At 45.7% G+C, this 27,812-nt stretch overlaps 2 protein-coding genes across 8 annotated transcripts in view; one reads left to right on the top strand and one right to left on the bottom strand.

The window, feature by feature from the left end:
- The window catches only part of LOC119461598 (sodium-coupled monocarboxylate transporter 1-like), an 84,357-nt gene extending 73,274 nt beyond the window's left edge, over positions 1-11,083 (top strand). For both annotated transcript variants that reach the window (XM_049655131.1, XM_037722951.2), the window contains exons 11-16: positions 5,110-5,177; positions 6,053-6,139; positions 6,612-6,784; positions 9,281-9,384; positions 9,982-10,124; positions 10,873-11,083. In XM_049655131.1, the coding sequence (XP_049511088.1) occupies positions 5,110-5,177; positions 6,053-6,139; positions 6,612-6,784; positions 9,281-9,384; positions 9,982-10,124; positions 10,873-10,959 (662 nt within the window). In that variant the 3' untranslated portion in view covers positions 10,960-11,083. The remainder of the gene's footprint in view (positions 1-5,109; positions 5,178-6,052; positions 6,140-6,611; positions 6,785-9,280; positions 9,385-9,981; positions 10,125-10,872) is intronic.
- Positions 8,064-27,812, bottom strand: part of LOC119461597 (uncharacterized abhydrolase domain-containing protein DDB_G0269086-like) — a 37,293-nt gene continuing 17,544 nt past the window's right edge. The window contains exons 3-4 of one of the 6 annotated variants that reach the window (XR_007463124.1): positions 20,246-20,324; positions 8,064-8,442 (exon numbers count right to left, since the gene is read on the bottom strand). Coding sequence is in view for 2 of the 6 variants with exons in the window: in XM_037722950.2 (XP_037578878.1) it covers positions 20,711-20,749 (39 nt within the window). In the remaining 4 variants the exon portion in view is untranslated. Of the gene's footprint in view, positions 8,443-12,628; positions 13,051-19,959; positions 20,750-27,812 lie in introns of those variants that run through there. The other 5 variants (XR_007463122.1, XR_007463123.1, XR_007463121.1 and 2 more) reach the window with 5 other exon arrangements.

The raw sequence follows: 27,812 nt of genomic DNA, 5'->3' as shown, positions 1-27,812 counted from the left end.
TGGTCAAAATTAAGCCGGAGCCCTCCACTACGGCGCACCTTATAATCAGAACTGGTTTTGGCACGTAAAAAAACCCAAAAGAAGAAAGAAATCTGAGTACAAGGTACCGGATGGGGCAGATATGCTTTACTAGTTTGAAGCGGCAAGCAGGAAGGTTACAGATGTTTCTCCGTTTGCGTTTCGCAAGACCTACTGATGGAAAACTGTATGCGGAACAATACACACGAGAGATACATGCTGCTTGAAGAACGAGAAAAATATTTGTTCTCCAAAGGGAACCGTACAATAACATAGCAGAATGAAAGCCGACACTGCGGCCGCAATGCACGCGCATCACCGAGCGGCATTAAAAAATAAAATGAAGAGAAAGAAAGGCATTTATTCTTAAGACATATATACATGTCATATTCGATTATGAACACCATGTGAGAGGTCTTAACGCAAATACCAGCGCGCGAAGTAGTGCGAATGACCCTGCCGAGCAGTATCGCCAGCAGTTTCCAACGGCGCAACCTTGATGTGGCCCAATCCAATTCGATCGCAGCGCCGCCACAGTATTTTTCCACGTCGGGCGCCTCACTGCAAAGCACGCGCCGCCCCAGCCGCTCGTCCCACTCGACCATATTCTAGTACACTCTAGTTTCATGCGAACCTGCCCGACTGCTCGTTGCGTGCTCGTATCTGGTATCAGCCAGACCCCTCGTTTCGTACTATCGTCTGCTCGCATCAGTTCTCGCTCGCGCTTGTTTCGTTTGCTTGGTCTCGTTCGCGCTTGTTTCGATTGTCATGGTTTGCGATTGTTTTGTAATCTGATTGTATGCGTGACGCGAACTGTGTAGTACTTTCTGTAAGCTAAGCGGCACCATCGATTACAGTGGAACATTCTACGAGTCATGCATAAAAGCCGACGCTCTTGACCCCCGATCAGGTTTCCAACCATTGCGACTGTGCTACATGTCTCTCTCAAATTCCTTGCCTTAATATATCGCGAAATGAAAGCACGAAAGTTGCGCTCAAATTTCGCATTAGCGAGTATCGTGATCGTCAGTGATTTTTTTTTTTTCTTTACATGGTATTGAAGCGTAAGCGAAGACAGACACGGAAAACCGAGAAAGAACAAGCGCTTGTCATGTCTTTATTCACGCTGTTTCAATGCCATAGATATGTGCCGACTAGCCCAGCTCTCCACTCTTCTGAACTTCTTGTCTCGCTTCATTTGGGGCCTTTTCTGTCACATGGTAGGATTTGAACCAGGGCTTCAAACCGCAACAGCCCGATGTTCTCCGAATTAGGCCGCTAACGCATGCACTACACGAGAAAAAAAATTTGCCGCGTATCTGCTTGCGTCGCTGCAAATTACGTCGAAAGAAGATAGTCTTCTGCCGCCCCTGATACGTAACACCCTCTCTTCTCTCTCCTCCCACCCCTCACGCTCTTCCCATCTCTCACTCCTCCCATGATGGATGCAATGGACATTTTGCTGAATTCAATTCAAATTTCGCGCGTTCGCCCTGCTCTCGTGCCATCTGTTGGGACTTTTTATTCATCATAATCAGCCTATATTTATGTACACGGCAGGATGAAAGTCTCTCCCTGTGATCTCCAATCACCCCTGTCTTGCGCTTGCCGATTCCAACTTGCGCCTGTAAATTTCCTAACTTCATCACCTCACCTAGTTTTCTGCCGTCCTCGACTGCGCTTCCCTTCTCTTGGTATTCATTCTGTAACTCTAATGGTCCACCGGTTATCCATCCTACGCATTACGTGGCCTGCCCGGCTCAATTTCTTCCGCTTAATGTAAACTAGAATATGGGCTCTCCCCGCTTGTTCTCTAACCCACATGGCTCTCTTCTTTGTTCCACACGGCTCGCTTCTTTGTTAACCTCCAAGTTTCTGCCCCATATGTTAGCACCGGTAGAATGCAATGATTGTACACTTTTCTTTTAAACGATAGTGGTAAGCTCCAAGTCAGGGTTTCGTAATGCCTGCCGTATGCACTCCAATCCAATTTTATTCTTCCGTAAATTTTTTCTCATTATCAGGGTCCCCTGTGAGTAATTGACCTAGATAAACGTACTCCTTTACAGACTCTAGAGGCTGACTGTCGACCTGAATCATTGTTCCCTTGCCAGGCTATTGAACATTATGTTTGTCTTCTCCATATTAATGTTCAACCCCACTCTTACGCTTTCTCGGTTAAGGTCCTCAATCATTTGTTGTAATTCGTTCCCATTGTTGCTGAATAGGACAATGTCATCTGCAAACCGAAGGTTGCTGAGATATTCGCCGTTGATCCTCACTCCTAAGCTTTCCCAGTCTAAGAGCATGAATACTTCTTTTAAGCATGCAGTGAATAGCATTGGAGAGATTGTGTCTCCTTGCCTGACCCCTTTCTTGATAGGCATCTTTCTATACACTTTTCCTGTAGAGAACCAAGGTTGCTCTGCAATCGCTGTAGATATTTGCCAAGATATTGTACTCCTTGATTACGCAATGCCTCTATGACTGCTGGTATCTCTACTGAATCAAATGCTTTTTCATAATCTATGAAAGCCATACAGAGAGGTTGATTGTACTCCGCAGATTTCTCTATTACCTGATTTATGACATGAATATGATCGATCGTAAAATATCCCTTTCTGAAGCCAGCCTGTTCTCTTGGTTGGCTGACCTTTTATTACTGTTGGCTTAAAGCCGGCTACAGAGCCGCGGCTTCAGTCGGCTTGTTTTTAACACGTAGCACCTCTTTGACAGCATTTTTATCGTGTTGATTTTTCATTTACAAACGTAAAAACAAGTCCAATGTGCATTCTTAATTAAATTAACGCTGCGGATCACGGTTATGTACATATATTTTGCCTCAAATAGGCCTGAGATTTCCTTTGCGCTGTATAATGTTGACGTGTATGACCCCGTGCCTCCAGTGCTAGCAGCATGGTTGGTGTTGGCCGGGTGATTCAATTGGTTTTGGCCGGGCGGTTGAATCGAGTGACCGACAAACAGACAAAAGTTTTTCGCGTTTCGGCAGCCCAACACTATCGTCTTTAATAACATTGCGACAGTCCTTCCCATGCGCAACTTGGCGTTCACAGGCAGTTGCCGCTTGCATCACGTACGGCGCATGATTCCTGCGTGCGCAATCTCGGCAGTCATGCATGGCGCATAGCAACATTTGGTCTATTCGTAAGAGAGCGCGCCCGTTATTGCCTGGTGGCACCTGTCCCTTTCAGACTCCATGTGATATTGCACAACCTTCGGGATTGGCCCAGTTTGCACAGTGCACTACCTTCCTTAATGGCCCAGGTAGTGATGGAACAGGGTGTAGCGTTTCATCGCTAGTGTAGAATTAATGAGTCGTTGCCCGCTCTCATCAAACCATCGTTGTGCCGTTGTCGACACACTCACGCTGGCGTGACATACTCAGTTGCTCGTCTCACACAGACCTTTTGTGCCATCGAATGACACTTTGCAGAACCGCAAACAATATTAGATAGCCAGTTACCTGCAAAATTATTCATATAAAATTCATGCCCACACTGTTAGGGATGGGGATAATATTGCTCCCTTCATTGTTATTTACGTAGGAGCATGTGGGAGCATGAATAATTACAACCAATTTATTTTTTTTTCTGCCACATGCTAGAAGTTTCCATATCGGCCACCTTAGGTAATCGTACGAACAATTACAGCAGATGAAATCCAAAAATGTGGAAAGTGCCGAACAATCACTCTCATTACAAGATACAGTCCCAAGTGCACAATGCAATTTAAAAGTATACAGCACTTCAAAAGAAAACTTTATACGGCGACTTCTGACTCTGTAATTACTCGTATAATGTCATTGTAGTGTTTGTTTATTTGCATTGTGATAACAATTTTTGCGCGGTAATAGTTATTGACGCACTTGGTTAAGGAACTTTAACTAATATCTGTGTCTGCTCCCTATAGGTGTTCCTGTTGATAATCAATGTGGAATTCGCTGTTATCTCTGGAAAGTGCTGCGGCGAAATGCGCTTACATCCTTAACAGTGTTATTAGTCGATCCTTCGCCATCCGTGTTACGCAGGTCACGTCACAGTAGAGGATGAGAGCCTCGCTGAAGGGAAAACTGCGCACTTCCCGCTTCCCGCCCTTGTGTGCACGAGCCGCGATTGCCGGCTCCCCGTCGCACGCTTTCGCCCGCACATACAGCGTACCGCGCGCGGCGATTTCATCGCCCGTGGACTTTATACGGAACCTCGCGGCGACGACGACGGCAGAAAGGCGCCTGGGGCCGTATTCTGAAACGTTCCACTTCGGCGATATTTCGCCTAGGCAAAAGTAGCGTTCAATATGTCAACCAGCTGCATGCCCGTGACGTCAGCATGCACTACCAACACGCACTCTCTAACGTTTCGCAAAACACACGAGAGGGCGCACCGTGAGAGTGCAGAGCGGCTCGGGTGTGTTGTTTTCGAATGTATCGGCCGCAGTACGACACAGGCGTGTTCGTTTATTCAATACATGTCGGGAGCACGCACTGACACCGTGACGTCAAAATGACGTACACCGGAACTGCTAGGTGGCGCGACTGCTTTTCCGGTTTTGTTCAACCAGCCAATCGGCGCGCGCCTGAAAGCGAAAAAAGAAATTTCGCCCAAATGGAACGTTTCAGAATACGGCCCCTGGAGTGCGCATATAATTGCTATCTATCCCAATAAAACTAAAGGCATTTCCACGAAGTGAAATCTGTCGAAAGAGTGGAGCTGTGGTCATTCCTTCGGGTCTACCAAAACTATAGCCCAAAGCGAAGACAACCACAGCAAAACATCAAGAAACAGTCAAAACGAAGACAACCTCAGCTCCGCTGTTTCGACAGATATTACTTCGTGGAAGTGGCTTTGGTTTTTTCAAACATATCCTGACGTATTTTTCTATATATGTAAGGGTACATTGACCAAATTCCTTAGGTTTTGCTACCTGTTTCATATGTATGTAGTGCTATGTAATAGAAAGTAGGCCTAGATCAAGGTGACATAACATATTTTTGGCCAGAAGACCCTCAAGTCTACTCGTATATATTGTCAATTGAACGTATTTCTATACAACTGAACGTAACTTTTTTCACAGCCCTAATCTTAGGTGTCATCATGACCCTTTACAGTACCCTCTGCATATACGTGGGATCTTTGACAAGGGTGAGTACGGCAATCTCAAATTTCTTTTATGTCAGCCTGTCCTACATCATTGACGGAAGTTTAATTCTTTTTTCTTGTTTTGGGCTTCAATTATCACATTGTTTCTTCATTGGTCGTCTTCGTTTTGACTGTTTCTTGGTGTTTTGCTGTGGTTGTATTCGTTTTGGTAGTGTTATATAATTTCCACAACTCTTTTTATAGATGCTTTACAAAAGTCCCCAATACGTGCCCCGTCTAATAAACGTTTTGTTTCCAACACCGTACACTTCGGGCCATTATGCAATGCACCGTAGTAGCCGAGTGTATCTGTGGGATGACGTGGCTATCTTCAATGATAGTTTACGCTATGGTCACAGCATACCGACAGTATTGCAAAAGGTAGCATGGCACGATCGAATGCAGGCTCACGCGTTATCTGCACGTTACTTTCGGCTTCAAAGTTGCAAAAGTTCTTTCCCACCTGGGTTCTCCACAATTCGGTACTGGCGTGATATTTAAATTTTCTAGAAGTGGGTCACTGTAATATATGATGCGATGTCTGTCTCACGCTGCGTCTCGAAACCACCAAGCAAGAGTGGAGAGGATAGGAAACTCACCATATGTAAGTGATGTGTATATGGTAACATAACTTCAAAGAAACCATAAACAAAGCAGAAGGAACAGTACGAACTGGAGGTACTCGCAGTTTTACAAAGCTGGCGATATCAGCCTGTTTGCGCTCTCAATATCAGACAGCAGCAGCTTGTGACATGTTCCGAGGATAAAATTACAATCTATGACGTAATGTCCTGTGTCTTCTTGCACGGCCTTCATACGCTTCAAATGTGTAAGCAACCATCTCTTCAACTACAAGTTTTTTTTTTCTTCGCCTCTAGGTGTTCCTAATGGTGTACGCTTCCATCACAGCCACTTTTGTAGGGCTATGCCTGTTGGCTGCGCTGTTTCCTTTCGTTCATTCTAAGGTGCGTAGGCTTTCTTCATGTTCAGGGCTCCTAGTTTATCTAATCAAAGTAAATATAACAGCTTTCATCGAATATGAAGGCCACCCAAATGCGTAACGCTGTTCGCGTTTGAGCACTACTTGAGCATTGTATTGTATAGCTATTCTATGTTATTAACACGCGAACTAGATTATTGAATTCTCAACTTATTGAATAAGTATAATAATAACAGGTATGGAGCTAATCGCCAAATACGAATGGCAAAGATAGCTTCTTCTCTCGCCATGACTTATTTGAGTGCCTTCGCACTACGAATCCAGTGCACAGGATAAAGGTTACTGTACACGTGAGCAGAGAGTTACGTTAATCAAAATACCGAGTTTTACTTCGTGACCTGTATCAGTGCCGTCTGGTCTTTGTTCGAGAGCTGGAACGTGACCAACTCTGAAGTGTTGAAAGTTGGTGAGTCTAGCTTGCGTGCAAACCTTCGCAGGGTGCTGGAGTTGCAACCTCTGTCACAGCAGCATTCCAGCTTTGGCACATCACACACGTAATTCGAAGCGGGAAAATGCCTCCGAGAATGCCTGTATCACTGGATTACTGTCCTGGGAACCATACTTCGGACACCTTAGTGTCAAACAGCAGCGACGTTTTGGAAAGCAACGCGTAGGTACATTACAAACGAAAGTTTGTATATTGTTCAAACGGGTCACGCTATTCCCGTGTTCGCCTGCTTCTATATTTCAACTCTTCCTTACCACTTGTCTACTTCAAAGAATGGATACTTGTCCTGTCAGTGAATGCAAAGTTCACCAAAGGCATTTTTTTGAACGACTGAGCATAGTACATTCTTCTGCTAATCAACAAAAAAACACATGAAGCCAGGAGTGCACATCATGACTTCCGACAACGAGCCTAAGATGGCCTTAGCCCTTTTCTATATTAGACCGAACTAATCCCGTTCGAAAGAGAGAGGAACAGGTACGTCGATAGACGCAACTTCCGTAGAAAAAGGCGTCAAACTGGCACAAGACATTTATGCGAAAACCGTCCCTCAGTATCAAGTCTTCGGCCTGTCGGTAGCTTAGTTACAGACATTGCCATAACCGTGCAAAGTACAGGTAATCTTGGAACCAGAGCACACTAACCTTTTACAAAACTTCAAATGCAGCACGGGTTGCGGGTTGTTCAAATATTGGAATTGCTTTCGCAAAAAAAAGAAAGCCTCTGGAAGGGTGTGCTTCACTATGATGCTATGATGCTACATACTGAACTGCCTTGTGTCGTGTTTTCAATTACGACTGCTTGCGAAATACACCGGATAGTTCGTTCTTCCTGCGGCTGCAGTAATTAACGGGTCCACAGCAAATACATTTTTAAGCCGTTGCGGTCTTCACATGGTTGGTACGCTGTAAGCATCGTATACATAAATCTCCTTAATCACTACCTACGGGCAATGTGTAGCTAAGTCGCTGTCCCTGCAGCTAATGAACACGCAGGGCATGCAGTCAACGTGATTCGGACCAAAGCCTCTAGGGACCCATGAAACACTTGCTTCAACGGAAGTGGTAGGACGTAAAATCAACGTTGATCGCAATGCGAATTGCTGGTAAGTTAGCTTAGCAATGCCTTCTGAGTTTTCACTCCAGGAGGATTCATGGTCTTAAGAAAGCCACGTACTTATTACAGAACCTAGGAGTAACACGCATGAGAAACCATGGGCGAAATCTGAACAATGAATTAATCAATAACAATCACACACACCCAATTTCATGAAGGTGAAGCGCATGTCACAAAACTATACATAGTAAATATCTTCATGTAAAGGCACAGTGGCGGACACGCAAATAGTGTGTTAACTCCAGCAAACAGCTTGCAACCCCCACCTCGGCTTCCTCTCTGTTTCAGGCAGAGTGGCCTTTTCAGTGGGTCCGTAACAATAGCTTTATTGGCTTTTAATGCAGAATAGTAACACAGAAAAGACAAAGGCAGCGGGTGGTTTGTGGGACAGTGGCCTGGCAGATAACACCCATCAAACACCCTTCCTATAGACAGGAATGAAACAAATTAATTGCTCTACGAAGTCAAAGATACTTAGGAAGACAAAGAATAAAGGAGTTCGCGTCCTGAATCGACAGTCTGACTATGAATGACGTCTCATTGCAAGGTTTCGGGTTAATTTTGACCACGTGCGGCTCCTTAAAGGGCGGGAGCTGTTATACAATCCACCACCGTCGGAAGGCGGCCACCGCAGCCAGAAACCAAGTCTTTCTCTCCTCCGTGCTCAGCAACATGTCATCCCAGTCACTCAGGCACAGCTGCTGCTAATAAGGCAACGGGCTTTGAAGAGTATTAATAATACTGGTTTCTGTGTTTCCTCGCATGCCACGCTACACAAATACGTTCCGTCGCATTTGGCGCGCTTCAAACGTGTGCGACCTTTGAATGCAAAATTTCCCCATGAAGGAAGAATTGACACGCAAGCTGTCATCCCTGTCTTCCCTCACAATCTGCCTTCTAGCTTAAGTGAAAGACCTCACTGGCAGAAAAATGTGCGTGACAGGGCACGCGTGCCAAGCCTGTTCAACCACTTGTCACTTTTTGTGCGTGGCCTAATCTATTGATTTTCACACGAAATTTACAAAACGGAAATCTAACGCTAGTGGTGGGGCCCGCAAGTATACAAATGCAGCTAGCGCAGAACGATGGGCAGTAAGTATACGAATCTGCTTAAAGTTTGTCCTTCTGCCTTCAAATGGCTTTGTGACTTTGCGAATTGTTCATTTTCTACGAAATATTGCGTTTTAAGTGCAACAATACGCAATGATAATGGTAATGCATCATATAAGACCATGATTGATTTGAAATTTAGAAAGATAGAGCATAATAAATAAGGCCCCCATAGGGACTGAACCCACAAGCATGAACAATAGACAAATCTACGTACTAACCATCCTTCACATGTTAGCTGGACGGCCGCAGCGCCACATTTCTCTCTACTAAGCTTTGTAGAAATCTTGTCTGGCCTGAACGTGCTGCTTTCGCGTGTTCCATCCATGACAACTATGGAGTTCAGAACCTTAGGATATCAATTGACTGTCAGTGAGCTGCCAAAAATACCTTCCTTGAGCTGTCGGAATAACTTATTTCTCTACATTACAGATCCAGGGTACCATTCTCCCTGCTTGATATGTCACCCTTGTGGAGCAGTTTTTTTACGATTTTCGCTACTATATTGATTGGCGTGCTGGTGAGCGCTGTCACAGGTGAGACTATTTTCGATTTCGGTGCGTGTTGAAAAGCTGCCTTATTGTGCTTCTGATACGGTGAAACAAACATTTACTTTCTCGACAAAGTGCGGTGAAGCTTTCGTTGACATGCCAGATCTTTAAAATGACTGGCTGCAAATGTATTTACTTCACTTCTTCCATGGGCGCTAATTTAAATGTTTGCATCCCAACGTATTAATACTACGCATAAACGTACTTACAGCCTATCGCAAAAAAAAAAAGAACAGCGAATGCCAGCCGGCCATGGCCAAGAACACCTGACTGGTCATTAGTTTTCTTCGTTTTCTTTTTTTTTACAACCAGCTTACATTCATGCAGCACAGCACTCCCAGAATCTTCATATAAGATGCACACAGAATGTCCGATGTTTGCTCATCGTAGGTGCATACAGTTCACTCCACACTATCATCGTCATACTTACACACTTCCCTGATTTCCTTTCAGCTTCTCCCCGTCTCCTATGCAAAGTAGCAGAGTTCTCACAATAAAAAAAACGTTATCTCTCGCCCTTACAAAAGTCAAGGGAGGTCGGTCATCAGGTCTAACAGCATTTTTCTTTTTCTTTTTTCGCAGGGGAAATTAAACGAAACCAGGCACAGTCTTCCTTATGCAGCGACGCTCTCGTTCGATTTTGGCGAAATCTGTCCAAGCCAACCAAAGAAACGAAAATTGTGGTGCGCCTAAAAAGCAGCAGTAGCTATTCACGACAATACCAGGTGATATTTGTTATACTACTGCTGTGCAGTTTCGCGTCAAATATTTACCTTCATAGATGTGGTCTTTTCATGACTAACATCTGTTCTTTTTGTAACAGACCCGAGTCAATTGTTTTTTTTTCCTTCATTTTTTTCTTCCATCCGATGACTGTTCCTTGCATTTCGAGATAGTAATATAGGTTTAAATTTATTGGCATCAAATTTGGTGGCATTTTGTGCATGTTAGTTAGGTATCAACCACAGGTCTATTATAATAGTTCTGCACAAGTTCGTTGAGAAATCGGGATGGAACATGGTGTACTGTAGCGCGAAACATTTAACACAAGACGAAGGTAACAGACAAGCACTAGCGCTTCCTCTGCGTGTTAACTTCACTGTTAGGTCATGTATTTCGCGCTGCATTACATCATGCTCAGTCAATGTCAACTATCTTAATTTTATATGCTGCTGAGAATCTGAAAAGTTGTGCTACTAGTGCTGCCGATCGAGGCGCCTTTAATTTTTTATTTGCGAAATACGGCCAATCAAAGTCCTTTTTTCCGTACTTTACCCACTGTTTCCTTATTTTCCTTTTTATTGTTCATTTAAATTGTCCTAGTAGTGTATAGTTATAATCACCTGCTGTGTAGCCAATCCCCTTCTTGGGCTTCATACATGTTTTGAGGCCACCACAATAATAGCTGGCCAGTATACAGGTATGGATGCTACGATGCGTTTAAATAGGAAGAAAAACTTCCTTTCATTTCAGGATACATTGACAAGTTTTGAAGGAGAAACAAAATTCGTGTCTGAGGCTGAGAAGCTTCTTATGCTAAAGGAGGAAGCTCAAGTTTAGCCAAGCGCTCAGTGAGCTGCGCTGTCTAACAAACAAGGCGGCGACGAATGCTTGTGAGTTTCTCTTGCCTTGCGATGGCCACCAGCCATATGAAATAAAGGCATCACTGTCAGACACTGCCAATAATCGAAAGTCTCTGCCGAATTTCCAGACTTCAAACATTTCATGTCCATTCTTCTCCAGTTGCAAGAACGACAATGCGTTAAGAAAATCAAGACAAGTAGCGAGTATTTAAAGCTTAAGCCGGAGAAGGCATACGCTTTCAGTAGTAGAATCATGAGCGTCGGGTCTATAAAATCATAGGAATAAAACAAAACATGTCCGCACGCAGCCACAGTACGTCATATCAAAACAGCACCCTGCTGTGTGGCTGCTGCACAGCTTCGGGAACGTTTTAGCTAAAAACGATTTCGACTTCCACAGTCTGTTAACAACTTACTTATAGAAAATACATGTACATAAACAAACAACACCTGTACACAATGGATGCTTGAAGCTATCAGCAGTGGTCCAATAATGTGTGTCTCAGAAGCCAGCGTTTTGACAACGGGACTTGTCTTCGTCTTGAAGAAGACAAGTCCTGTCGTCCTGAAACATACCCTGTTCGACCACTATTTATCGCTTCACACACTCAACTCGATCACAAGTTCGCACTTTGGTTTCACAGCTCAGACGTTAATCAAAGCTGTCACAATCCGTGCTCAAAGCTGTCAGAATACACCCACCTGGCGTCATTTAGCAGGTGCGAAAATCTCACAACACAAATAATTTCATTCAGTTCTCGGATGCAGACGCCACTGCTTTTGAATTCAGAATAAAACCGCTCTGTCATGGCTCGAATCGCAAAGTCGCTTAACAGCTACGTGCTATTGCCATCTGCTTTGGTACCAGCCCCCATAAATTTTCCCCATTGGACTATTAACTACACGTGTGTCCATTTTACCAACTGCTACAAGAAAATCTTGCAGAACGCATTACACGATGAATACAACGCTTGAGCGTGGCCGAATACCGACGGGGCTAGCATCTGCACCTGTTTGTTAATGCCCCACGCAGCGATCTGTGCTTCAGCTTTCTCCCTACCCGGCACAAATTGCACTCTTACAGGCAGGTCAAACAGCAAATTGGGTATATCTGGTAGGCAAATAAAACTTCCCTTTGAGAAGCCAACTGGTGAATAATGAACCTACAAACTTTTCCTGTTGCAGGTCTGTGTTGGTGTAGCAACCCAAGTATATGTCGTCTGCAGTCCCTAAGGCTTTTGCGTATAATTCGTGTGAGCGGCTAGCTAAGAAACCTAGCATTAAGAGAGTTCAATCTAGTATATAACTGAGTAATATATATATATATATATATATATATATATATATATATAAGGTTTACTGCTACACAGTAGGTGTTACATGGAACCTAAGTGTCCGAAACAGTAAAATCCAATTCTTTCCCGGCACCTGCTGACAAGGGACGAAAAGATAGGGTGCACGCTCTGAAAATTACTCTGACGACAGAGTCCTTCAATACTTTGTATTGAAGTGACAGACTCTCGTGACGACCATGTATATTTAACCAAATCTTTACCGCGATGACAGGTGATTCACAACATAAGAAGCGAATAAAAGTTACAAGGATAGACTGAAACAAACGTGTAGAAAAAAATGCGCCGAATGTAAACGCAGAAGCGACTTCATTTGGCTAGATATACGTTCTTGCCGTGCCTGAGCGTGGCGTCCGTCCACGTAGGCTCTCTTGCAGGCTTCCTCCGAGAAGAACCGGTTGGAGCCAATGAGGCACTGCTGCGTGAGCAGCGTCGCCGCCGAAGCCCTGATGTAGCGCACTTGACCGTCACCGCCGGGCGACACATCGGCGAAATACGGGAACCGCAGTACGTTGGAGTCTCCGGATCCCCTACATGTGTCCCAGCGCCCGCAGGCGTCATCGCCCAGATCCATTGGCGATGAGCAGCGGCACTCGTATTCGTCGAGGCTGCCGAAGACGTCACTGTCATCGGGGCTTGGGCATCGGCCCTTGAGGAAATGCCACGGCCGGCACCGCTTGCCGTCGAAAACCCACCACTTGGCGTTAGCGTCTTGTCTATTGGTAGTAAAAAAAAATACTGGTGGTTTTAGAACAGTGAATAAATCAGCGCCATTCCAAAGCTGTGAAGGTGGATTACCAGCGATGCAGTTTAGCACACGACATGAGGTCACACAGAATGTAGATCAAGGTATGAGCATAGCCCCTATGGTCGAAGGCTAGCCGGCCGGCTATAATTGACGCGGCTTCCTGCGCGCTGTGTTCTCGCGCGCCTAGTTCGCGTTAAAGCGACAAGCAGCATGAAAGGGAATTCGCTCGCCGCTGCTGCCTCCCAAACCACCCCACCCCCCTTCAGGAGGATACTGACACCCCCCAAAAAGTTATTCTGGACCACCCCCCCCCTCCCCTTTTAAATGTCAAGCATTTATTGGCAAACATTTGCTACTTTGACAATATCTATCTATCTAGCTGCCTACGTCTTTGTGCTCTCATGTTCGTTTCATTAACTTGGTATGTACCGAAATTGGCATACTATGACAAGAGTATGTGACGAACATAAATGATATGTCATGACATGACATGTGTGTCATGTAGGTCATGAAACATCCGCCTACGTCTTGGTGCTCTCATGGTCGTTTCGTTAACTTGGTAGGTACCAAAATTGGCATAGTATGACCGGAGTATATGACAAACGTAAGTGATAGGTCATGACATAAATGTCATGACATGCGTGTCATGTAGGTCTTGACAATCACCCAGCAAAAAATATTAACACTAAACCACTGAAATGGGTTCCGACATGGGTACTAAGTGAAGAAAACACTAAAGGATGCTTGTAGAACTCATAGTCATCAGCAGGACTCAGCAAAAATGACAATGACTCAGCGAAAACAGATTAACACTCAAAAACCACTGGAATGGGTTCGGACGTCGGCACTAAGTGTAGGAAACACTAAAGGATGATGGCAGAAGTCATAGTCATGATAATGACGGAGCAAAAATGACAATGACTCAGCAAAAAAAGATTAACGCTCAAAAACCATTGATATGGGTTCGGACGTGGGTACTAAGTGGAGGGGACACTAAATGGATGCTGGTAGAAGTCATAGTCATGAGCATGATGAAGGCGTTCGCCTTAAGGTCTCATGTGTAGCTAAAGGGACTCCTGAGGACTCATGACCTGAATGTCATGACATGCGTGTCATGCAGGTCATGAAAGAGCCGCCTACGTCTTGATGTTCTCATGGTCGTTTGGTTAACTTGGTAGACTGCCCGCACGGCTAAGTACGTCTTGATGTTCTCATGGTCGTTTGGTTAACTTGGTAGACTGCCCGCACACTGCTTCGCATAACATCGATTCCCTCAGGGTGTGGGATCTGCCAACTTTTATAGACTGGCACTCATCCCGGGAAAAAATTACGCTAATTCCATGCACTGTGGTAATCGCTTTAAGAAATATTTACTCTTTGTGGAGGCGGACGCTACGTGGCCCTGATTTTGAGAACCAATTTTGATGTTCAGAACGCAGACCACAGCGTGCAGACGACAGTGCTACACTGCAACCTGCAGGGAGCAGATAAACCTTGACGTCACGGTAAACACTGGACACATCTGTGTTTAAGTCCATAGATTTTCTGAAACCGAAAAAATACCTATGCAACTGCGGCTCTGAGTTGCGCGGCGTACTATAGTCACGGTTAATGAATATCTAGAGGCATTTCACTGTTGTCACGGCTGTGCCTGTCTTTGGCCGTACACACTGCGTCACATGGAACTGTCTCTATTCGCCGCTGTCAACACAACTAGATATATTGTGCAGATAGCGGCATCACTAGCACCCAAACCATGAACAGGATCTTAACATCAGATCGATTTCGCATGACGCCGGCCCATGTCAACGCGCCGATGAAAATTTATATCAAAACTCCAAGTATCCCCAATATTAGGAAAGCAACAGACGAAGAAAAGGAGGAATATTGGCAGTTTGTGGACCAAGCATACATGATGTGGGCAAAAAATACGGGCAAGATTTGCACTCGGTCGTGCAAAGCTTAGGCAAAGTGAAACTGTCGATCCTCAAGTCTTACTCGCTGCTACTGTTAGGTATTAACTTGGTTGCTGCTAGGTCTTAACTTGGTTTAACTTAACTACGCATCTAGGAAGGTATTCTCCAGCGATCATTTTCGGAGGTACCTTCCCTTTCGCGTGACTAGCGCTGGACACGTCGGCGCCTACGAGCGACAGCGTTCCTGGCATGCCACAAACGCAGGCAGGCTAACCAAGGTTGGCACAGTGCCAAGAACGCTGTTGCTTGCTGACGCCAAATGCGTTGGAGGCTAGCCGCTCGATATCAATCGGCCATCTTTTTTTTTTCTCCTGGCTCAGCGAGCTGCGGAGAGGAGGGGGTCGGGAAGGGAGGGAACTGGCCAGGAGGAGACCGCCTGCGCATGCACGCGGTCTCCTCCTCCTGGTTGCTATTGCTACGGCGCGGCAGTTTCTTGATACGAACCACAAATTACGGCTGGCTTAAACAGCTTCGCTGTTAAAAAAAACGCGTCGGATATTGTACATACGCGTGCCGCAGAATCATAACTGGTTTCGGCACGTAAAACCCCAGAAAGAAGAATTGTACATACGTGCGAGGTGACGCGTTGCAACTGTATTGATTGTGTAGTCCCAGTTTTTTTTTTTGAGTAATTATTTCGTGAATGTAGAAGCCACGGTAGACCTACTAGTAGTTTCTTTGGATATCGTATGTACCGGATTGTAGCGGATATGGTGAGCATATATGCTTATTGTTCTTAGTTATATTTTAATTGTGTTGTTTAAGCTATATGGCTGCTCCATGTATATTGTGCTGAGTTTTCTTTTTTATCTCTCTCTCAAGAAAAATAGTATTGTACTTAGTTTTGAAAATGCCTGCACTTCGTTCTATCAACACTTAAAGATTAAGAACTTGCTTCACATTTTTCTGCATAAAAAAGAATAAACTTTATGCAATCAGATGAGAACTCTAAAGCTCACTGGCCCTTATGTTCTTCCAATATTCAAACGTGGTGACAGAATGCCATGGGTGTTTAAATATAGTATTGACCCTTGCGTTATAAAAATCTACTAACTAAATATGTATAGTATTGAATTTATAATCCCGCAAAACGACGCACACATTTTGGCCTTCTATGCAGCGTTCGTGCCCGCCTATCTCTACCTTCATTGTAGCATTTTTTGCGCAACATGTGGTCTAATATGCTTGCCTAAAAGGTTATTTAGTGTACTTGTGCTAATTTGTAGTTTTTCCGTCGCCATTTGCACAAAAAAAAAACTGTCAGCCCTTCCACTCGGGTGAAGATGGAAGACCAGCAAAGCTGTACTATGGTGGGAATTAAGTATTTGCAATTATGACTATTAAGATGTGATGGCGTAATTGGTTATTTGAACTATTAAAGAATAATCCGATGGTTTTTATTTATTTAGTGACCACAGGGACCATGGCCTTATGGTCGCTAGGTACACCGCCATAGGGTGTACGGCAAAGGTTGGCACTAAAGTCTCTAGAAAATCTAGGGACTTTAGTTGGCACGTTCTTCATAAACACGTCACCAACGCCGCACAGCGTTCGGTGCGAACGCGGACAAAACGCCGCCGTCGTCGACAACAGTTCTGCGCGTTGTTTGTGTGACCGCACACAACCGCTGTCAAAACGCTGGCTACGTGACGGAACAGCTAAACACCGTTGTCGACACTGTTAGTGGAGAGGCGGTCGAGAACCCAGAGAGAGTATGCGGTACAGGCGGCAGAGGCCGGCAGGGCTGTGCGCATGCGCCGCAGTGGGAGAGCGGGCACTCACACGCAGTCTAGGGTGCCTCGATGCCCTCCTCGCCTTCTTCCACTTTTCAAACTTTCTATGCCCCTCAGATGCTGAGCCGTGCTCCCTATAAGGGCTGCAGAAACATGCATCTTTTCTCTTTTCCTCAACCTCTACTACTACTACTACTACTATACTCCTCGCCCACCACTCCCCTTCCACTGGGAAGTCGGATTTGCTCTCCGCTGTGCGTTCGCTCCCCGTGAAAGCACGCGTCCCTCGCCCTGAAAGCGCCCATGTATGTGCGCTTTCACTCGCACATAAATCATACGGCCAATTAGTTGTTTTTTTTCTACTGCCGGACGCGACCATCGAAGAGTGAGCCCTTAACAAAGCTTCGCTGTAAAAAAAAAGCGTTAAGCCTTAATTAAATAAAACAACGAGGTAAGAAGAGCGCTAGCCCCTTGAACCTCATTCCCCTGCCTCCCCGCCGCCCCTGGCCTTTAGCTTAAAAAAGATATAATCAATAACTTCGTATCCACCCCCTCCCCCCAAAAAATCTAAATTCTGGATAAACCCCTGCTGCTTCTCTTAATCACGCCAGCATTCTGACAGCGAGTGTCCGCGATCATCGAGTGAGATGTGTTCGGTTCGCCGTTGCGCGCTTGACGTAACTGTTAATTTAACTACCAAGCGAATGTTTCAGCAGTTTACGCAGCAAATAAAATGGGTAACCTAATTTCGTATAGCTGTGTAATAATTTGCTATCACAAGCAATGCTTCGCCTCTTGGGCGAAACTGACTTTTTCAACTGCCACTGGTGCAGCAGAGAGAAAGGCACTGATGTGCTCACACGGACACACAAGTCACACCGGCGTCTCCCACGGCGAGGATGTCCGAATGCGCACACCAAGCTTAACCGTTCGCTCGCTGAAGGGACACAGCACTGGCACGCACAAGCAGACATCACAGCACGCCGAGGGGAAGGAGGCGAAAATGCGCGCACAAAGGCTAATAACGTCATTTAGCTGTTGCGGCCGCCTTAGCTTTTTCCAACGGTCACGGACTGCTCGGCATATTTGAAACAACCGGCCTTTTGCCGTGGCTTTGGCGGCGTGACACAAAACAGTCACCGTTTCGCCTGAAAGGCGAAGCATCGATTGCGATAGCAAATTAGTAGAGAGCTATACGAAGCAAGGATAGTAGTTTAATGGGCGTTATAAAGTTGCAAACATTCGCTAACTAAATAGACAAGCACGGTGTCACAGGTAAACATGAACACATCTCGTTCGACAACCGCGGACACTCGCTGTGAAAACGCCGGAGTGAGAAAGCACGCCAGCAGCAGCGGGCCAATTGACTTGCGCGCTGTCTCTCATCTCGCTTCAACGCGAACTAAACGTCGAAAGCACAGCGCACATGAAGCTACCTGCATTCAGCGCACGCACTTTGTCCCCATTGCAGATCACTTTGAAGATGAGGCCCGCGCAGGCACGCGCTTCGCAGATCGCTTTCAAGATACGGAGCCCGTGCGGCGCGCTGGGAGCAGTAGGCGACGCAGCAGAACGCACCCCCCCCCCTTCCTCTCCTCACTCCCATGCCTTGCATGCGAAAGACCGCGAGCTTCCGGCCTGCCTTCGTCCCTCGCGTACGCTACATTGACCCGTGATTGCTGGCTCATCCTGGTACGCTTTCACTCGCACACTCAGCGTATGGCAAGCGGTGACGATTTTATCGCCTTTGGACTTTATATGGAACCTCACGGCGACGACGACAGCAAAATGCGCTTGGAATGTCCAATACAATTGCTTTCGCAATAAAAATTGTTCCATCAGATACGCCAGTCGTAACAGTAGTCAGCGCTTCTGTCTGCAGCTTTTCCGTCTCACTTAGTACTTTTCATTCTCGCACTTAGTGTTTTTGCAGGGCGTTTCACCTACTCTGGCCAAATTACTTGTTTATTAGCAACAGTTGGCAGTGGTGCTTGTCTATGCATACACGTCCCATTGTATGTGTATGTGCCTGCTTAAAGGAGCACTAAGGGTACCGACGCATACTTTCGAGGCTGTAGAAACTCTACCACATACTTTTCGTAAGTTTGAAGGTTGGGAAACACATCCAAGGTACCGTATTTTTTCTACGTATGACCTGCACATTAAATTAAAACATCCCGTAAAGAAAAATATCCACGCATATAACGCAAGGAAATAAGTGCATACAACACTTACTTTTTTGTAAAAACAGTTTTAATTCACAGATGCATGATGTACCAATCGCCAGCAGCTCTGTTCCCCATATCTTCGGAGATGCTGATTATATTCAGCTTATGCAGCACTGTAATGTACTCTCGTCAGGCGCAGCTTAAGAATTCTGGGTCGTCGGCGCGTTGTGCACTATTCACTAACTACAACACAGCCAAAAGGCTAAATGGCGACACGAAAAGAGGACAATGGGCAATAATCAAAAAAGATGAAGCCAGCTTCAACATGCAGGGGTGGGGAAACGATGAGCTTCTGTGAGATAAAAAAAAAAATGAATGGCCGAGAACTTCAGCGTTAGCCTTGAAGTGTGGCTTTGCGGTAGCGTCCGCTCCACCGCCGTGAAGCCACACCTGAAGGCAGAATTCGCGCTGCCGTGAAGCTATACCTCAATACGAAATTTGCATCGAATAAGCACTCTTTAACTGCTAATTTTTACAAAATTTTGACGTGGCGTATGCGCCCAAAAATACAGTATTTAAATTTAATACTAATGTTGGCCTCAAAATGTGGAACCTAATGCCATCCACAATATTGTGACGCTACCACAAGGGCTGCGTGATTGATTAAGCTTCCGATTATTTATTACTCCTTTATGAAATTATTTTCTTTTTATCGCGATCGTTTCCTTGACCAAAATCGAGTTATTGTTGGCGCCGAGGTCCACACTTCACCTGCACAGCAGCAAGGAAGCTAATTACATACCGTGCTACAATGTTTTTTTGACAGCATGTACGTAACTATCAAAATTTTATAAATGGGTTCCGATTATTTCGCAAAATTTTTTCGATCAATGCCCAGCCCTAGTCATGACATTGGAGCAACACTTGCTCTGTGTATGTAGTTTGCTTATAAAAAATGAACCCTATGATGCCCGAAGCACCGTTCCACATCAAAGAAAACTAGAACTTGATAACCTTTATTTCTGGCCATGGGGAGCAAACTTGTACAAAAAAATACAGTGAAATGTTATTTGAGGTATGACTTCAATATTACAGTGATTAATTAATTAAAATAGTACTTGGTTTGCTGAAGTATCCTGCAACTAAAAACTCTCCAATTTATCAAAAGTGCTGCTGCAGGCTATGCAGTATAGTTTTGCATGCTAAAATCACAATGTTTAGGTATCAAAACGACGTAGCATATATAAAAAAAACGAACATTATACAGGGTTCACAATGCTGCACACCTTTGACTGTAGCTGCAGTGCGCACAGAACCGGAGCGACCTAGTGTGTGATGATGTCATGGTACGTGTGCCTCCTGGTACTAGGAGAACGCATAATAAAATATTATTTATAACGTTATCACACTTGAGGATAATATTTTTCAAGGATTTAGAAGGTTTGCACTTTAACTTAGCAAACAATAAAGTGACAAGTTGAAAATGTCGTTACACAGTACTCCTCGAACACTGTTGACAATAATGTGCCGTTGAAGCTTTATCACATGCACTCTTTGTGCGCTATCTTCACGGTGGCAGCATTTGGCAACACCCGAAAACAGCCGGTTCCACATAGTTGACGTGAGGAAAGGTGTTCCTTAGTGCACCAGAGCAGGTGCTTGCATAATGGTGGCTTTCTTCCCTCTGGTAGAGCCTCTTCGTAGTGTTGTCTCTTCAGCATCGAGTGGATGATTATTTCTCTTTCAGCTCATCATACAGGGCCCGTGTTTGTGCCTCGGCTCCGTAATTTCTGAAGAGAGATGGACAAACAAGAGAGCCGAGTGCTTTAAACAATTGCATGGTGGAGCCGCTGTGAGTCAGGCAGCTGCAGAGGCTGCGCTTTAAAGCAGGTGTTTCTGCATTAAAGGGTGCTTTAAATGCTGACAGCATTTGTACAGAAAGACACCTGATATTAGGAATGATAAAATTGATTTTCCCACAGAAAGAATGGGAGGGCTGAAGCAAGGCTTAGTTCATGATATTCAGCTGTCTTCTGTCTCGTTTGACATCAAACCAAATCTATTTTCATGTTTCCAATTTAGTCTTCATTAAAGTGACACTAAACAAAAACTCACAGTAAGATCAGAAAGGGAACATACACATGTGGTTTGAAGCTTTTGTAGTCACGAACCCCAAACTTATTTGATTGTCTGACCATATTTAAGGAAGCACAACAGATTGGTCTTATATAAAAACGCAATCTATGGAAAGCACATACACAGTGAAGTTTGCTGAGTGGATCAACGAATCTTACGGCTACACTAGACACCCATCACACTAGAGAGTTTAATGTCATTAGATTCAAAGAACATTCGGTGCAACCAATGCAATTCGAACTGTGGCGAAGCTACACACAAAAAAATAAAAGGGTCCTTGAAATGGTTTGCACAAATTTTGGAGATGCATAGGGTACAGCTACAATAAAAAATTCATGCCACAATTTACATCAAGCATCTCATATCAGGAGAGCTACGGACAATTACAAATTACTCTCCTGTTTAGCCATGCTTTTTCTCTTCAGCTCGTTTGTTGAGCGGTCGGGGCTAAGCTCTGTCTTCACTGGCTCTGCGTCATGACGGTGTCTTGGAGGCAGCACGCGAGGCCTGAGTAGCCTGCACGGTGCAGCCACCTGGTGGCGCAGACCTTAACCAGCCAAACACAGAGCTAATATTGCTGTAATCAAGTGGAAACCATTTTAAACATTTAAAGGACAACATGTTCTCGATTACACTCCTTTCAAACATTTACACCAGCAGCAAAGTAGAATATACTTGGTCACTGCCATATTATCTCTGTGTTTGATGATTTATTGGCATCCCCTTTGAAATGGGGCGCAGACAAAGAGTCACCCAGCCTGCTTGAGTTACCCAGGTATGCTATGCATGTTTTTCATTCTAGCATTCTTGTAAACAACTTTTTAATATCTTTTTCGTCCTTCAAAACTTCTCTATCTACCTTGTACTGCTACCTATGCCTCTAACGGTTGCGGTCATATCAATTTCTTCCCTGGTTTTTTTCCACGAATACTCTAAATGTCTCTTGCTTATCTCGAGTGATGACCGGTTGATACATCCATCCACTTTAAATCCTAGCCCTTCTGCAAGGTCTATTTTTCCTACGAATCTCACTGGGTGAATCGCTTCGCATTCCATGACGATGTGCTGAGTGGTATCCGGATCTTTGCTACAGCATACACACACATGCCTCCTCCAGTTGCAAACATTTGCTCCCGTACGCTTTTGTCCTTAGTCAACCAGCTCGAGCCTCAAATAGCACTTCCCTTCATGTTATCGTAGAGATTTGCCCTTCTAATTTCTTTCTTCTCATTTTTGTAAATCTCCATGGCCTATTTAGTTTCCATTCTTTGTATCCAATTTACTACCTCCGTTTCTCTCAATTTCTGACAATTCCTGGTTGTCTATTTACACTTTCAATTATCGTTGTACTTGGTTGCCAATTTTCCTGACCTCTTCCTCGACCCAGTGTCCCTTGCTTTTCAGGTACAGATACTTGTGCACTTTATCCACCCACTTATTTTGATCTATGCTACTGAGTCTTTCTTGAAAAGTAATTTTGATCCAGGCTTCTCATACTTCAAAAGAGACCTAACCCATGTCACCCTGCACTGCCTCATTTGTGGTTTTATCGTGGGCTCCCAAAGCCCACCAGCCGACCGATTTTTTATTTACTTCCAGCCTCAACAAGATATCCAATTTTAAGCACGGAATGGCATTTGCGAACGTTAGCACTGATACCGTTACTTCTTTCCAGATTCCACGAACCACCTCATATTTACTGTGACCCCCAAAGTGCTCTATGTTTTATTATTGCTGCATTCCGCTTCCCCTTTATTTTCAGATTATCTTGGTGGATGCTTGATTAAGTCTGTCCTTCATTAATGTATACACCAAGGTGCTTGACTATGGGTATTGACACTACGTAATTACTCCCAGTCATTAAAGATCATAATTCCCGATTTCTCTGTGCTAAACTTAAGGCCTCGATTTGTCACTGCGTCGCCACAGATATTCGCAAGTGTCTGTAAATTTCTTACATTGTCTGCTAGTAGCACTATGTTGTCCGCATACATCAGTCCGGAAACCTTCTGTTGCACCATTTGTCTATTAGGCATGTATAATAAATCAAACCCTAATTTACTGTTTTCCAGTTGTCTTTCTTGGTGCAGCTCGAGGTGGCATTTGGGCCAGGAATCTACCAAGCCACTGATGAGCACGTCCGGTAGTAGAAATGTAGGAAAAAGGGTTTAATTTACATTATTTACACTGGCCCCTGGTACAGAAGGCCACTCCATCAGGAGCATAGTAAACGTCTGGGTTCGCATCAGGACACGTCAGAACCATCCTCACTACACCACGGGTCTCCGCTTTTAATATCGTCGTCTCCTAGAGGAGACTGGACTGGGGAATCTGATGACGATAGCTCGGCCAATCACAATCATTGAATCGATCGCAACATCCCTCCCATGTTGACGCACCATTCCGCCGGGCCCGCCTCCAATGTCGCACCACCGCCCCCGCATTCTTTGAGTGGCCACCTGGGAAACTGAGCTCGAAACTGTTCCCACGGTGTTGGTCAACGATGGCCCCTTTCATCAATTAGCGGGCTCTGCGTGATGGCCTTCTTGTCAGGATCAAGATTATGATTAGATAGAGTGATCTTCACGGTAATTACCGTATCCACGGATGGCAGTGGTTGTTGTTACCTCGACACGAGCTCCTTTGTTAACACGTCACAGTCTATGACACGACTGATCGCTGTTGGCATGCGCGCTGTTGAATAGACTGACTCATGCTAAACGTCCAAGGAATGCGCTTTTCCAGGTTGAGACGTAGCATTCTATGCCCTTAACAACAATGGAGATAGAGGACATCCTTGCGCATGGCCATGGTCTTTGGTGAATTTGCACCACTTCATAATATTGTTACGGCGCAACCAAGAATAGCGCTAGTCCAAAGAAGATTTGACATGCAGAGGTACAATCGGTCTCACCAGCCATCTTGTTTATGTATCGTTGCCTCTCCTGTATATATTATAAGTACACCTGTATATGTGACTTCTGCAATGTAACAAATTGGTGAGAGGTACGGGGTGCCCACAAGAAACAACAACGGAGCTCCACAGCGGTCGTAACCTCAGACAGGACAACATGACGGACAAAACAGGACCCAAAACGGTGCAGCCCCCCCCCCATCAACGCCTACAATCCCGGCGGTTGTCCTGGCTCAGCCGTGGGATCCAGGAATGTTTAGTTGCACTGACCGTGTTGACGTAGAACACTGGATTGCCACGTATGAGTGTGTAAGTGCCCACAACAAATGGGATCGCACGATTATGTTGGCTTAACGACTGGGACACGTGCAAACAGAAACTGAAGGACTTGTTCTGCCGGCCCACCAGTCGGAAGAGCGCTGCTAAGAAAAAACTAGCGACCTGCATATAAACGTACACAGAATCGTACGTCTCTTACATCCAGGACGTGCTGGCTCTGTGCCGTAACACTGACAGCGATATGCCTGAGTCAGACAAGGTTGGCCATGTACTCAAGAGGATTGCTGACGATGCGTTCAACCTGCTCATGTGCAAAAATTGTCAAACGGTACAGGACATTATAAAAGACTGTCAACGCTTTGAGCAGGCCAAGAGCCGCCACATTGCAACACCATTCGTACATCTTCCGCACACAGCTGCGACATCCTCTTGTGACGACTGGCTAGAAATGCAGCGACCATCATCATCAGATGACCTGACGTGAATAGTGCTGCGAGAGCTTGAGGCCATTGCTCCTGCAGCCCTTTTTTCCCGACCCAGTGAGCCGAACAACTTGCCTACAGCATCATTTGTGTAGGCAATAGTCCGCGAAGAACTCGCTTATCTTGGAGTTCATTCTGCATGCGCCATTGCCGCTTCAAAGCTGTCTAGTGCTCCTCGCCCATCCAGTGGTCAGCGGTATCCTACACACTACCGAAATCCAGCCAAGTGGCGAACTGCAGACGATCGACCAATATCTGTTGTGCCTGCCGGCATATCAGTCACGTTGCTCGCCATTGTTACAACTGTACTGTCTCCTCCCCTTTGCAGCCGCCATTCATCAGTTATTATCGCCCCAAACAGAGCCAGCGTCGTTACCAGCCTCCAGTTGAACTGGAACAGCCAAACAATGACGCGCATGCCCCTTGGAACAGTCCCTCGTCATCATTTAGACGTCACAGGGTCACGTTCGCCACCAGCTCATCAACCATCTTCCCTATCACCGCAAGCTCGTCACCCACTGTCCCCGATGCAGCCCCGACGCCCGTCTCCGGGAAACTAACCGATGCAGCTGCCGGAGGTGACGCTGCATTGACAACTCGACCGCAAAGCCTTCTGATCACTTTGCCGACCAAACAGAACTTGATGGACATTGTAGTCGATGGCGTCAGTGTCCCAGCACTCATTGACACTGGCACGCACATATCCGTGATGAGTACCCACTTGCGCCGACGCTTGAACAAAGTTCTCACACCGGCTGCATCACACACCATCCATGTCGCCGATGGCGGAACGTCTACTGTGCTTGTATGTGCACTGCTCGCACTGGCATCGCGGGGCAACTAACGACTGTTTTGGTTGCCATTTCGGAACAATGCCCTTACAACGTTATACTCGGCTTAGACTTTTTATCATCCCATTTAGCCCTCTTTGATTGCACGTCTAGTGTCATTCAGCTTGAACTGCCCCGCAGCTGCTATAGTCCACCAGTCACACAACCACAGTTATGCTCTCCCGAAGACATCTGCCTGTCACCTCAAGTCCATACGTACGTCACTCCAATGTCGTTCCCATCTGCTCCTGACGGCATCCATGTGCTATGTCCCACCGCCGACATACTGCTTGAAAGGAATTTGGCCATTCCCCATTCCGTGCTCACTGTTACAGGCAATCAGACTTCGGTCCCTCTCCTTAATTTTACCTGCTCGAATGAAATTGTTCCCAGAGGCATGTCTTTGGGTGACATCTCGCCTGTGAACGATTGCAAGATATCGGCACATGACGCCCAAATTCCGTTGCCCTCTACAGGAACCTCCGATTCACTCACTCTCACAGACGAACTTAGCAAGATGATCGCACCTGACCTTCTTTCTGCACAAGCTGCTGACCTCCGCCGTCTCTTGGAAACTTACCGCGACATTTTTTACCTTGACGGCTGCCCTTTAGCCCAGACATTGGTGGTCACCCATCGCATTTACACTAGAGATGCCAACCTGATACGCCGCAGGCCGTACCGTGTTTCACATGCTGAACGACAAGTGGTCTAACAAGAAGTCGATAAGATTCTAACTAAATGCATTATCGAGCCATCTTGTAGTCCGTGGGCGTCCCCTGTCGTCTTTATCAAGAAGAAGGACGGCAGTTGATGCTTTTGTGTCGATTACAGACACCTCTACAAGATCACACACAAGGATGTCTACCCCTTGCGGCGTATTGATGAAGCTTTGGACTGCTTGCACGGAGCCAAGTACTTTTCATCCATAGACCTTCGGTCAGGCTATTGGCAAATCTCGGTAGATGATATGGACTGTGAGAAAACTGCTTTCGTAACACCTGATGACCTCCACCAATTCAAGGTTATGCCGTTCACCTTCCAAACAATGATGGAGTTCTTACTTCAAGGCTATAAATGGCCCACATGTCTCTGTTATCTAGACAATGTGATAGTTCTTTTGCCAACTTTCGCGAGTCATCTCAAGCGTCTCTTGGCCATTCTTGCTGTTTTCCGACGCGCCAGCCTGTGTCAAATTACCGTTCTTGGCCATCTCGTCAGCATCGCTGGTGTTCAACCCGACCCTGACAAGATTCGCGCTGTCCAGAACTTTCCTGTTCCATCTTCCACCGCAGATTTAAGAAGCTTTGTAGGACTGTGTTCGTATTTCCATCGTTTAGTCAAGAATTTCGCCGAAACTGTCCGCCCACTCACCGACTTACTTATGAAGGACGTTACTTTCACATGGGGCCTTGCTCAAACCATAGCCTTCTCCGCCCTCGTACGCTTGCTAACGGCTCCCCCATTGCTGGCTTATTATGATCCATCTGCCGCCACAGAACTTCACACGGATGCCAGTGGCCATGGAATTGGAGCTGTACTCATTTAATGGCAGCGTAACGCAAAGCACGTAATTGCGTACGCCAGCCGCCTCTTGTCACCCGCCGAGAGGAATTTTTCATTACTGAACGGGAGTGCCTGGTGTTAGTTTGGGCACTAGCCAAATTCTGCCCCTACTTGTACAGTCGCACGTTTTCCATGGTTACCGATCACCATGCCTTGTGCTGGCTCTCATCACTGAAAGACCCCACTGGACAACTGGGAAGATGGGAGCTACGGCTGCAGGAATATTCATTTACTGTTTTATACAAGTCAGGCCATTTGCACAACAACAGCGACTGCCTCTCCTGCCATCCTGTCGACCGCCCTGAAGATGATGCGCATGACACCGACTCTTCCGTACTGGCCATTTCTGACCTGCGCGACATCCGCACTGAACAACGGCTTGATGACTGCTTACGTGTTCCTATAGATCGTCTATTCTGGAGATTCGGAGCCCACGCTGCACATCTTTGTACTCCGCGACGACGTTCTCTACCATTGCAGCTTACGCCCTAAAGGACCAGAATTTATACTTGTTGTCCCGTGCCTTCTCTGGACATCTGTTCTTGAGCAGTTGCATGATACACCTACTGCAGGCCACCTCGGCGTTTCTCGTACTTACGACCGCATACGGCGCCGCTTCTACTGGCCAGGCCTGTACAGCTCTGTT

The sequence above is a fragment of the Dermacentor silvarum genome, chromosome 8 (genome assembly GCF_013339745.2).
Source record: "Dermacentor silvarum isolate Dsil-2018 chromosome 8, BIME_Dsil_1.4, whole genome shotgun sequence".
NCBI classification, from domain to species: Eukaryota; Metazoa; Arthropoda; class Arachnida; order Ixodida; family Ixodidae; genus Dermacentor; species Dermacentor silvarum.
Note: the sequence above shows the minus strand (reverse complement) of the source record. Positions and strands in the feature narration are given on the sequence as shown.